This window comes from Lutjanus erythropterus, chromosome 17 (genome assembly GCF_056507025.1).
Source record: "Lutjanus erythropterus isolate fLutEry1 chromosome 17, fLutEry1.hap2, whole genome shotgun sequence".
In the NCBI taxonomy this organism is placed as follows: domain Eukaryota; kingdom Metazoa; phylum Chordata; class Actinopteri; order Lutjaniformes; family Lutjanidae; genus Lutjanus; species Lutjanus erythropterus.
Window position 1 is genome coordinate 13,316,437 of NC_139333.1, and position 12,778 is coordinate 13,329,214.

The 12,778-nt window shown below is 41.7% G+C and overlaps 1 protein-coding gene across 8 annotated transcripts in view; it reads right to left on the bottom strand.

The window, feature by feature from the left end:
- The window catches only part of mpripa (myosin phosphatase Rho interacting protein a), a 61,890-nt gene that overhangs the window by 2,969 nt on the left and 46,143 nt on the right, over window positions 1-12,778 (bottom strand). For 4 of the 8 annotated variants that reach the window (XM_084740077.1, XM_084740078.1, XM_084740073.1 and 1 more), the window contains 12 exons: window positions 11,725-11,834; window positions 11,538-11,576; window positions 9,197-9,977; window positions 8,987-9,103; window positions 4,369-8,088; window positions 2,923-3,070; window positions 2,729-2,834; window positions 2,056-2,215; window positions 1,447-1,554; window positions 1,283-1,369; window positions 1,002-1,164; window positions 392-465 (listed from right to left, as the gene is read on the bottom strand). In XM_084740077.1, the coding sequence (XP_084596203.1) occupies window positions 392-465; window positions 1,002-1,164; window positions 1,283-1,369; window positions 1,447-1,554; window positions 2,056-2,215; window positions 2,729-2,834; window positions 2,923-3,070; window positions 4,369-8,088; window positions 8,987-9,103; window positions 9,197-9,977; window positions 11,538-11,576; window positions 11,725-11,834 (5,613 nt within the window). Of the gene's footprint in view, window positions 1-35; window positions 119-391; window positions 466-1,001; window positions 1,165-1,282; window positions 1,370-1,446; window positions 1,555-2,055; window positions 2,216-2,728; window positions 2,835-2,922; window positions 3,071-4,368; window positions 8,089-8,986; window positions 9,104-9,196; window positions 9,978-11,537; window positions 11,577-11,724; window positions 11,835-12,778 lie in introns of all 8 variants that reach the window. The other 4 variants (XM_084740079.1, XM_084740075.1, XM_084740076.1 and 1 more) reach the window with 2 other exon arrangements.

Consider the following 12,778-nt stretch of genomic DNA (forward strand, 5'->3'; position numbering starts at 1 on the left):
AGGGCATGCTTTGCTCTACGTCATGCTATACCTACAGCACATCTTGGGGCGGGGGTTGGGGGGGAATCATCCCACAATGGGACTGTCAGCTATCCCATGAGACCTGTTCAGTGACAGACTGACGGACAAAACAGACAGGTGACAAACTTACAGGACAAGAGTAAAAATGTCCCGAGCGACCGACTGTGGAGCACATTTCTACAGCACGTGGTGGCTCAACAGTTAACAGTGATAAATTCTGCATGACAAAAGCTTCGACATCACATCACACAGCAGACTGACGATGGTAGCTTTAGAGTGCATTGATTCTACTCCAGCTGTTTGTGTGAATTTGAGACAAAATGCCTGTAATAAGGGAAGGAAAAACAATTTAACTGAAGCTGACACTCACCTTCGACCGTATGCCTCTTGATTGCTTAGATTGCTTTTTCATGAAATCTGGATTACTTTTGGATTTCATGATATCTGAAAACACAATGAGGTTATACCATTATTATCATTAACCTCAAACAGCAACGATAGACACAAACAGCTATGCTCATATTTCTTCTTAACTCTTAAATGCATGCCTTGGTAGTATATTACACCCTCATTCATTTAATTTAAGTAAGCACTCACCTCGCCGGTGCTCATCAAACTATTTGTTTTTAACAATTTTCTGGTGTGAAAATGATAAATAGCATTTTTGTCAAATTTACAGGGTCACTATAAAAATGTTAAACTGAATCTGAGTTGTAATGAAATGGTTATTTTTCTTTTTGTTAAATTTATCCACATATCAACATAATAATAATGATCATGATGAACAATAAACCATTTAAATTTACTCTTTAAAAGATCCTTAATAATCCCCACAATGCAGTTTTCAATCTAAACAACAGTGACAAAGCTGGTCGTCATTAAAGTTTATGACTTCAAATTGGCTTCATTACTTAGAAAACTTTGGACATGCAAAGAAAAGTTGTGAGTAAACAATGATTAAATTAACATCATATATTTACCGTATCCAGATGTGACCGTTCCATCAACAGTCCTCTCGCCTAAAGCTTCTGTGGCAATGAGCAGCTTCTCCTTCAGTTTGCTGATGTCGCAGTCAGCCTTTGCTTTCACAATGCTGAGCTCTGTATAGATGTCCTTATATTTGTCTGTGGCATATTTCTTGTCCTGTTGAAATGAAATCAATGTTACTGCCTCTTTTCAAATTTTGTTATAAGACATGAAGAAATACAGGGACATGGCTTCACTAAATTGTTTTCAATACATTAAGATTAGTTCTACATACCCTTAATGCAGACTGCAGTTCATCTTTCAAAGAGTGGATTTCCTGTTTTAGATACTGGATCTCTGACTCCTTAATTCGTAGTAAGACCTACAAGATGGCAGAAAACCCTCATAAGATTAAAGAGCAAACTCTGGTTGTGTGTGCATGTGTGTGTTTAAACATACCTCCAGTTCATACACATCTTTGCCCTGGGTAACTGGCGACAGCGCCGTTTCACCACTGAAACAAGAGCGCATCCGAGTGATCTCTGCAGTCAGACGGTTGTTTAATTCCTGTTGGGCAGAATAAAGTTACGTTATCACGGGTGGATGGGTGAAATGTTTTTCTATGTACACGCAGTGCCTGGCCAAAAAAGTCACCACCTGAATTTAACTCGGCAAATAGGTAAGAGCCTTCCATTGGATAATTACTGCAGTGATATGTTTCAGCTGGCAAGAAGTTATTTAATCCTGACTGATGCAGTGAGTAGCTTCTCATTTCTTAAACAACCGTGTCAGAAGACACATCCTGTGGTCGTGGAAAAGATGTTAGTCTGTTTTAGATGGTCAAATTATTGGCCTGCATCAAGCAAAAAAATAAAACAAAAAAACAAAACAACTAAGAAGATTGATGAAACTACTAAAATTAGGATAAGAATTGTCCAATGCATTATTAAAACCTGGAAGGATAGTGGTGAACCATCAGAATCTTGAATGATCGTGATTGGAGATCACTTAAACTTTTGGTGAAATCAATCAGGCGGTGTACAAGTGCTTGTGTGTGAGGATTCAAACCTGGTTGTGAGCGTTGAGCTCCTGGTTCTCTCTTTGACACTGCCTGAGGGCCTGCCTCTCGGCCTCCAGGGCCTGGGCCAGGTGAGCGTTCTCCAGACATTTCTGGGAGTACTGCTCTGACAACACCTCCAGTTCTCTCTGGATGGACTGCAGCTCCTCCCTGAACACCATCACAATAACATATCAGCTACATAAAAGCTCTTTTGCAGGATTAGCAAGACTGACGAGACTAAGCACTTACAGTTGTCCTTATTGTTATAAAGTTAACAGGCAAACAAGCATTTTCTCTAAATCAAGAAAAAGTCAAATGAACATGCAGGAAATATCAGACTTCTGATTCACAACAATTTAAAGGGCAACACCATTTATACTGTTTTTCTGGGTTTTTCAAATGGAAACTCTGAGCCATTGACCTGAAAAAGCAGTGACATAAGTTACAGCTCTGATGCCCCCCCCTCCCCCCCCCCCTCTTCCTGTCAACAGGTGGTTTATATGTAATAACGTCCTCATACAGAAATCTGTCAGGTCACAAATGAAAATGTTTAACTCTAAGATATTGTTGGAATGCATAAGGGACTATACTGGGAGGCTACAGAATGATATGAAAACCTAAAAATAAATAAATAAATAAAGGACTGTCCAACAGTTTTCATGTCCTTCTTAAAAAACATACTCATATTGCAAGCGGAGTTCATCAATGTCAGAGTTCAGTCCACTCAGTTGGGAGCGATGGGTCTTCTCCATTTCCTCCTTGTGCGCATTCTTCATAGCTTCAATAGCTACATTAAAGTCAGATCACACACATTTAAATAGTGGTCTTGTTTAAAATATAGCAATTAAGGGTGGAAATATGGTTTATTTCTTTACCAGCGATTGTGGCAGCCGTCTCCTCAGCCAATAGTCTCTCTCGCTCCTCCATAAGTTTGGAAATCTCCCTCTGATGTTGCCGCTGGAGGTCTTGTATGACCTTCTGGTGAGTTTCCTCCATTGCTGCAAAGCCACGTTCACACGTGGCCTGTGGGAAGAAAGGGTCAACAATCTGTCATTATAAAATTCATTTTGTACTTACCACCTACATTTAAATTTGTGACTACAGATTCAGTGAAATATCTATTACTTGTTCACTAGACTACATACTGTAGTGTGTCATGCAAAATCAGTGATAGCAGGCATGCAAGCTTGTTATGATCTAAAGCCCAGTTCTTTTAGTAAGAGAGCAAGTTAAAGCAGTGATGTTCTATACCAGTGGAGCTGCATTTGTTTATTAAGAGACTGAACTTCCTTCTATTATTGAATGTGGGAAATGGTATGTCTACTGGGAAGCCATGCTGGAGGCAAGACATTTTACACTTTTTACATGTAGGATGTTTAAATAAGGATATACTTAAGAACTTCAACCAGTGGATTGCTTTGTTTCATCATTATATAAAACTACAAGGGAAGTCCCAACCAGATATTGCCTATGTAATTTGTTTCATTTTATTCACAAAGTGATGCAATAGAATTGTATTGCAAAAAAAGACATTGGTTTCCCTGTATTTCAGCAGTATCTCTCAAGTGCATTAATCTTCTGAAGTGCTGCTGATAGTTGAAAAACTGCACTTAAACTTCAGTATTTTGTTCATATTTTAAATTAAGACATGAGTGCCTAAATCCTGCCCACAATGACACTCATTTCTCCATTGATAATATATAAAACACTACTTTGTTATAGTATTTTCTTGATTTTCTGATCTCAACAGCTCTAGTTAAAAAGTCTCCAAAGCTACTGAAATTCACTCTGTGGAAAATTGAATTGCTGAACCAAATGTCACAAAAAACCCAACCAATAATTGACAAGGAATTTCACTGAATAGTGGTGCCAGAGGCTAAGTCAGGGGACCATAGTCATTCAGATTCATCACTTGGGAGCCATGAATATCTGTACATTTTGTGCCAATCCATCAAGTAGATGTGGATGTATTTCAGAATATAATGATGATATATTTTACTTGCTCTCAACTTTAGATGGAAAGTCAGAATCACTTAAGGCAATTCTAAAAATAAGTTTCAGAGTTTCTATTAGAGGCTGTGTAAGGGGCTGGGGGGGTCAGGACATCCCTCAAAACTACAATCACAAGCATATTACAAAAAACAAACTGATGTAATCTTGGTGCAAATTACATATATCTACAAATAATCTCACACCATTTCCCAACTCAAAATCCTCTGTGCATATTAGTAGATTGATGAACTATTTAATTATCTACTACTGTCTAATTTATTTAAAAAAAAAAAAAAGATTTGGCTAAGGTAAAATGAAAGAGCAAAAACCTTAAGACTTTCAAAGTCTCTCTGGTATTTCTCTCTCAGGCTGGCCACATCTCCCTCTAGGTGCTTGTTCCCCAGTTCGTCCCTCATGGTGTTCATCTGAGTCTCCAGCTCCTGGATCCGATCCTTCAGAACCACCATGGAGTCCACCTCTGACATGTCCTGTGCGTTCTCCCCCTTCCCCTGTTCCTCCTCTTCCATTGGTGTAGCGGCCTCGTCACACGGAAGCGAATGGGAAACGTCAGGTCCCTTTTTGTCCTGTTGGTACTCTTGGACACGCTGAATGTTTTCCAGATACTGGGAACGTAGCTTTTCCAGCTCCTCTTTGTGGAGTTGCTGGAGCTCACAGATCCTCTCTTCAAACTGCTCCTCCAGCTTCCTCACATGACTCTCGTGCCGCTCCTCCATGGTGTCCATATCCACCATCAGAACCTCCAGCTTGCGTTGACTGTCCGCTGTGGTCTCCATGAGGGCCAGCTCTGTTGAAGCACGGCCTTTCTCAGCTTGGCTTAGCTCTTGTTTGTGTCTTTGCTTCATCTCTTCAGTCTCCTTCTGGAAATGCTCCTCCAAGAGGGCCAGTTGCTGCTGCTGCTGGGAGAGCTGGTTCACACGTTTGCTGATCTCACTCTTTAGTGTTCGGTTCTCCTTCTGGAGAGTGTCCACTGTTTGTGTGAAGTTCTTACGCTCCTCCTGTAAGGATGCTTCATATTTCTCCTGGATTAAGCTGACATTGTGGGCATGCTGCTGGACAAGAGCGTCCATGTTCTGACCTGTCTGTTTACACCAGCCCAACTCTTGCTCATGCATGGCCCGTAACCTGCATGCCACATAAGCCACTTGAGCCTGGATGAGGGCTTCGCGCATACAAAGTGAGGTACTTGTGAAATTATGTGAAGTCTGGTGCCCTAGAAGAGCATGGACCATTTTAGCCAGTGCAGGGTGGTTCCCACCACTTTCTATCTCTTGAGCATACTTGTGGAGGATTGTGGCTTGTCTTTGTAGCTCATTAGCCAGTTTGTCATGTGCGTTTTGCAGCGATTCAATAGAGTCAAGACCGCAAGACGGCATTTCTCCAGCCAGGTGTCTGTCTACTATTTCCTCAGCCATGTCTCTTGCCTCTTCCATTTCAATCTGCTCCATATAGGGAGCAAGCTCAGGGGGGTGAATGTCAGCTAGCTTTTGTTTACTAAATCCAAAGTTATTCTTGACTTCTTTTATTACATTTTTTAAATCAGGCCTTTTGGATGCTTCAATAATTGTTTTCAAAGCCATCTCCCTTTGATGTAGGTTTTTTCTGGCTTCAGTCAACTCCCTTTTCAGTATTTTGAATTTCTCTTCATAGCAATGTTTAAGGTTTTGAATAGAGTAGGCTAGTTCTGCTTTAATGAAGGTGTTAAGGATAACAGTGGCATCAACATCTACATCAGCTGAAACATTGCCCTCTTTGGATTTAGCAACATCCATCTCAGCTTTCTCCAGCTCTTTCCAGAATGCACTCTCCAACATCAACTTCCTGGTCAAGACATCAGCATAAACTATGGCCAAGCAATCTTTGTCAGTCCTTTTAATATTCTCTATATCTTCCCATATCTCTGCAAGAGCTTGTAGGAGGTCAGACTTTGATGTCTGTATTAACAAAGCCATCTTGTTCAACACTACTGCCTCAAAAGACAGAGTTTTGGCAAAGAGATGCAATGCTTCTTTATCTAGAGTCTCTGGGGCTTGACTTTGATGGACAGCTGGTGATTGTTCTTCCAGCACCTTTTGTCCTTGTCTAATGTACAGTGATGCATTAAACAAATCGTTCTCTATATCTGACAATGAATGCAGCTGTGAATCAGTGGTATCATGAGAGCCATTGAGAATAGTCCTGACTTTCTCTCGACTATTTTCTACACACATTAGGGCTTTGGCGTAATGCTTATTGGCATCACTACTTTGGACCCCACTTCCACAACTAAACTCTTTATCAGGGTTAGGCTTTGCTTCTGTCATCTTTAGATCAATCTTGGACATGTGTTCTGCTTGGATGGACCGTTGCTCTTCTAGATTATGTGTGAGGTTTCTGAGTTTATCCTCAGTGGCCAGTAGTTTAGTCTCTAGGGCATGTATGATAGAGATAAACTTCTCTGGGTCACTACTATGAGGGAATGCGGCATCTGAGGATATGTCTTCATTTACATCCTGATTAACTTTTTGTCTTGTGTCCCCAAAGGTACTAGTGTCCAGACCCTCTAGATTTATGTATTTTTGGCACTGAATACTGGAAAAACGTATCCTTGGTCTCTTAGCTTGAGACTCCTTATCATCTGGGGAGTTCTCTGTCTTCGATGTCTTGTCAAAGGAAAGTGGGAGCTGTGTGTTTGGTGATAAGGAGGCAGATGTTTTAAGCCTTCCCTTCTTGCTCTGTTCTGGGATTTGTTGCCTCTCCATGCGAAGGTCAGCATAGCCCAGCTGTAGGGCATTGAGATGCTGCTCGAGCTCGGCTATGCGGTCCTCTGCAACCACAAGTTTGGCTTGCAGATCCTTTTCAGCACTACAGGGCTCGACCTTATCTAAGAGGCTTTGACTCATTTGACAAAGAAGCTCCTCCTTAGCTTGCAACTTCTGTTCGGTTTCCTCCAAGCTGTTGCCAAGTGCAGTCATTTTAACAAGGGCCTCTTTCAAGTCGTCCTCTTTTCGTTCCACCAGCCTCTCATACATCTCCTTAGTTTGCCGGATCTCTTCCTCTTTTTCTCTAAGGAACTGGCTCATTTTCTGAAATTCCTGGGTAGCCCTCTCATATGAGTGCTCCAGGGTGTTGTAATCAGCCTCTTCCGTTTCCAGACGATTGCGGAGCTTATTCACTTCACGGTCAGCTTCTGCTATCTGGTTAAGAAGCTCCTGACAGCGGCAAGTGAGCTGACCTTTCTCTTCTTCTAGCCTACGCACACTCTCCCTCAGTGACTCAACCATGTCAGTCTTCTGGGCCAGCTCCTCCTGCAACTTTAGCATTTCCTCCCTGCATTCTTTCCCTCCTGAGGCCTGCCTCCCTCTTAACAGGGCCTCCACCTGCTGCTCAGCCTCCAGCACTCTTTTCTCCATCTCTTTCTGTGCAGTTTCAGCCTCGGCTAATCTTCTACACAGATTCTGCCTCTCTCTCTCATGACTCTCTAGCATGCTATGCTGCTCCATCCTCAGGCGCTCCTCCTTCAGAGCCTGACCTTCTTCAGTAGCACTTAGCCGAGCAGTCACCTCCTGTAGCCTCTCCTGCAGCCTCTGTATCTCTCGCATATGGTCTCGTTGGAGGGCTTGCTGGCGCTCCAGATGCCTAAGGGCCTGGTTTCGCTCTAAGAGGCTGGCCTCTACTTCACGGAGTCTATCTTCACTGTCCCTGAGCTGGGCTCGTAGAGTGGCTTCATTACGGCCATGCTCCTCTTCTTGGTCCTTTGAACGCTCCTGCTCTAGCTTGAGCTCATTGCGCATTCTGACCACAGCCTGTTCACTAGCCAAGATTTCAGCCATTGCAGAAGCTAGTTTAGCCTGTAGAGCTTGAATATCAGTCTCATGGCGGCCAACAGCATCCTGGGCTTCTGTGTAGCTTCGCTTTAGTGCCCGAATCTGCTGTTGTGCAAGGTCCTGCTTGCGCTTTTGGGCCTCCAACTCACCCTGCAAATCTTGATTAAGCGTGTGCAAGCGTTGCCATGGCACTCTGTGCGGTGAAGAGGAAGGGGGTGTTGCACTCTTGAAAAAGATTGATGAGACAGTTTCATTAATGACATCAACTTACCCTACCATATACGGAGAACCACATCTCGGGGTTACCAGGAAAGTAAGTTTCCTCCTTTCTTGATCTCACTCTTGCTTTTGATAAGCATTTTTTCCAAGCTTCCACTGTGCTTTTTCAGAGGTGACTTGGAAACTGAAATGTTTACATGAATACCACCAACAAACCAACAGGAAAAAAAACTTGAGTGGGTGGCTAATATAGTGATTTAAAAACAAAAAACAGACCAACTAATTAAGTTCTGCAAAAGTAAATGTGATGTGATACAAAAAAATGAAAATCTGGTTCTGTGAAAAATGCACTGTGTAACTTAAAACAGCACCATTTAAAAAGAAATTAGTTAAATTATGCATTTCTGAAACACCAAAAAGCATGCAGAAATCAAGCTGGGCAAAGACACACAAACAAAGCACAGATAAACAGAGAGAAAAAGCACAGCGCAAGGCTTATTGATGAAGTTTCTTACCTTAAGCATATCAGATCAAATCAATTATGTTCCCAGGAGATGTGAAACTCCGTAAAAACAGTTAGTGAAAACTCATGCCAAGAACACCACAACCATGCATATCAGTTTGAGAGAATAAGCACCCACACCTGTTAGTAGAATTTTATACAAGTTAAAGTAGCCACACATGAATCTGATCTATCGTGACCCAGTAGGCTGCATAGCAAAAGTACAATCTACACAGTATTGTGGTACAGTGTACAACAACTACTGCACCACGTTGGATCAGTATGTGTATACTATCTTTTAATGCTTAATCAAAAAATTTTAATGCTTAATTTTCTTAGTCAAGTTTCATGTTACAATGCTATTTGAACACAATGACAACTTTAAACACATACTAATCCTACCTGCAGTACATAGCCCTCTCTGGCACTTTGTTCTCTCCCTAGTGCATTTTCCAGCTGCTCTTTTAAAGCGTTGTTTTGCTTCTGTAGCCGGTCCAGCTCCTTCTGCTTCTGTCCCAACTGAACAAAGTAAGAAAGAGAAAAAATAGTGACTGACTGACACAAGATGACCGATTCCATAGATATGCATATGACAACATCAAGGAAACACACCTCTTTGTCTAGCAGCGCAGCAAGCTCATGTGCAGGCAGTCTGTCCGAGTTTCCAGAGTTTCCTAAAGCTGTGCTGATGGGCACTTGTTTCTCTTCTCTTAACGGTGTTGTCTCCACCTGATGCCATCGCTGCTCAATCTCTTCTTGCACGTCTGAGGTTCTATTGTCCTTCTTATCTCCACTACTAGGATGCATGGCTGCAGGGTGGTCTACTTCCATCTTTCCTTGCTCTTGGCATTCAGGCGTTGATGGCTGTACCGGTGATGTAGTGTTTAGCGTGGAAGTCATGGTGACAGTAACAGTATTTGGCATGTGGGTGGCACTGTTTGTGCTTTGTGGAGGGATACCCCTCCTAACATTCTCCTTTTCTGCTTCCTCTGTTGTAGAAGGTGGGTGAGCACCTGAGACAGAAGAGGTTTGGAGCGAGGAGGTAGAGACAGGAGAGGATGCTAATGAGGAGGGGGAAGAGGAGGGAGAGCAGTATGAGGAAGTAGTAGAGAACGATGAGCTGAGGTCGACTGTGTCTGCTCGCTCCTTCACAGGCTTTTCTGGCTTTTCCATTTTGAACTCAGTCCAGTCAAAAGTCTTGGAGCGACCTTCTCGTCTGCGCTCACGGACGCGGCTTTTACGGGGCTCAGACGGCGGGGTAGAGGCATTGTGTCCAGCTGGCTGTCTGTGGACATCTGATTTAGGGGCCTCAGAACTAGGGCTTGACTCAGGAGTAGTCAGTGGACATGTCTCCAACATCACTTGGGCTTTTATCTTCTCATCAGGGAGGGATCTAAATGAACAAAAACACAAAAAATAAAAATATATAAGACAGTTTATTTAACAAAACGTGATGATTTTTTTTACATTTACATCAGCTGAAGCTACACTTACATAAAGCTTTGCTGGACAAACAACAATGAATACATTTCTGGCAGAGCAGCATCTTCTAATTGTGCACAAAAGCAAAACGCATCAAAACGCTTACATGGCACACTGCATTAGGCTGAAAGCAGCTTTAGTGTTCACAGTCATGATCTGTGGTAAGCCTGATGCCAGCCTTTGGCTTTTATGTTAAAGGGACAGTTCACTCCAAGGTAATAAAAATACATATTTTTCCTCTTGGCCTGTAGTGCTATTTATCTACCTTGATTGTTTTAGTGTGAGCTGTCTAGTTTTGGGGATACTGATCATAAAGGTGTTTTATTTCTCTTTAATATAATTAGTTTTGGCAAAGAGATGTGGAATTCAAAGCACAAAAAAAAAGGTTGTTTTTTTTTTAACTCTTTCCAGAAATCAAGGCCTGGATAATCAAGATAATCCACAGAGCTTGTTGTGAGCAGTTTCATGTAGGAACTATTTTCTTTCCACCACTCTTTGTGGACAGTAGAAAGAAAACGGCTCTTACATGAAATTGCTCATAACAAGGTTGGTGGATTATCTTCAGTAATGGCATCATGATTTCAAGAATGAGAAATAATTTTAAAGTTTTTCTTTTTTTTTTCTTTCAAATTTTTTTGTGCTTTGAACAGCACAGACTGAGTGTTATTTAGCTCCACTATATTTGTACAGAAGACAGACACAGCCGATAGCTCCACAACTTGGAACTTCACATCAAAACAATCTAGATGGATACAAGTTAGAGGAAAATGTGTAACTGTCCATTTAATGCAATTTGTATAGTAGCTTGATGTGAATTACGTGTGTCCAGTAAACTGCACACTGACTGCTACTTGTAGTGTTGAGAGGCAGAGCATCTTTTAAAAAGTGACCTGACGGAATAATCTATTTTCACCGTGTTGTGTGGAGGTGTCAGGAGGTGTGAGTAAGGGGAAAATGAGAAGGGACAGTGCTCAAGAATGAGAAAGAGGTGTCGTTGAGGCGTCCATGCAGAAATACCAAAAATATCACGCATTCTCCCTTTGGAGACATACGGGCAGAGTAAGGAGTGTGACTCAGTACATGCGGGTCAGAGCGTGTATACAGTATCACATGTGTCAAGCCTTCTGAAAGGCAATAGCTTCTAGGTAGGTTACAAAATCCTCAGGTGAACTGTTCCAGAAAAAAAATACTTTTACATCCCCACTCTCTCTCTGTTCACTCTATCCATCTTCAGTTGTGACCATTTCCAAGAGTACAGTCACGGTACAATGTCAATTAAGGGGGGTAGATTATTCCAGTATGTTGATGTGATTGCAGTGTGTGTCTCTACAGTGGCACAACTGACAGGGAGACATTACTCAACAATCACATGACATAGGGCAGGACGACAAACACGCTGGGGCTGACATTGCTGAGCAATAACATCACTGTTCGAGGAGGGGGGAGATATTCAACACACAAGCATTCCAACCTGGGCTTCAGAACGGATAGTTTCAGAGAGATGTTTTTCCTGGAAGCAGGTTGAAAATACCGGTTGAAAGAGGAAGAGAAAGAAGGAAAGATGGTGATGAGGAGAGAGGGATTAAAATAAAATAAGTGAGAAAAGCAGTTGTTATTATCTGCCAGTGTTTAAAGTGTTAATCCTCTTTGGGTATTACCGGGTGACATCAGGGGCGATAGTAGGTCGCACATTCTTCATGATGGCCTGAATCCAGTTGCGACGGATTCCAGAGGTCATGGCCGACAGGGTGCATGCTCCCTCTTTACACTGAAAGCAGACAGGCATCTCTTTTGAATGACTGACAGGGATGTGACAAAATGTCGATTAAAATACCTTTTTGACACAAACATCTAAACATATGTTTTTGTACAAGCCTTAAATAAAAGTAAAACATGCAGCAGTGGAATTCCTGTTTCAGTGGCCAGAACAATTTCTTGCTCTTCTTTCACGGACTGTAACCAAAGGTGGGTAGAAAACTTAGATTTACTGCATTAAATGCCCTTCAGTAACTTATTTTACATAACTGATCTGTAAAAAGCAGCTTTAATTTAGATACTTATACTTCACTGTCAGGTAGCCACAACCCCACTGAGAATGCTGTTTTAAACTACAGCCGTTTGTGTTTCTATGTAAATGTGTTCTAACGTGTGCTGTTTGGACATGACTTCTTTTGTTTAATGTACCCTTTTAAATAGTTTTTTTTGCACACGTAAGCGAAGAAACATTTTTGCCTTTTGCATGCATCGGCAATGAGGTATCTTCACCAGTATCTTCACCAGTAGAATAATGGTGAAAAAAACTGTGAAATTAGGTAAAACGTCCTTGGTTTCACTTCTCCTTAGTTTTATTTTGTTGTACTGTTAAACTACACTGACCTCAGGTTTTGAAAGCTTGTTTTAGCACCAGAAGCAACAGACTGACACAAAGCTGAAAAGAGAAGTAAGGATTTTCAGGTTGTTGTCACACCCACAGTTTTAACATCATCTAGACTAGTGACAAAAGTAACAGAGGATGCTTCTGTTTAATGTGTCAAACACTCTGTACTTTCTGTGCAATGAAATTTAAATACCACTCTGCGGGATGAGATAACAGATTTTCTAGTTTTGACAGTCTAACAGAGGCAACAGTTGTTAAATGTTGAACTGTTTACTTTATGTGAAAAACAGTATGTTGCTGTTTTTGTTCTGACGACCCAATGCATAAGACCCTTA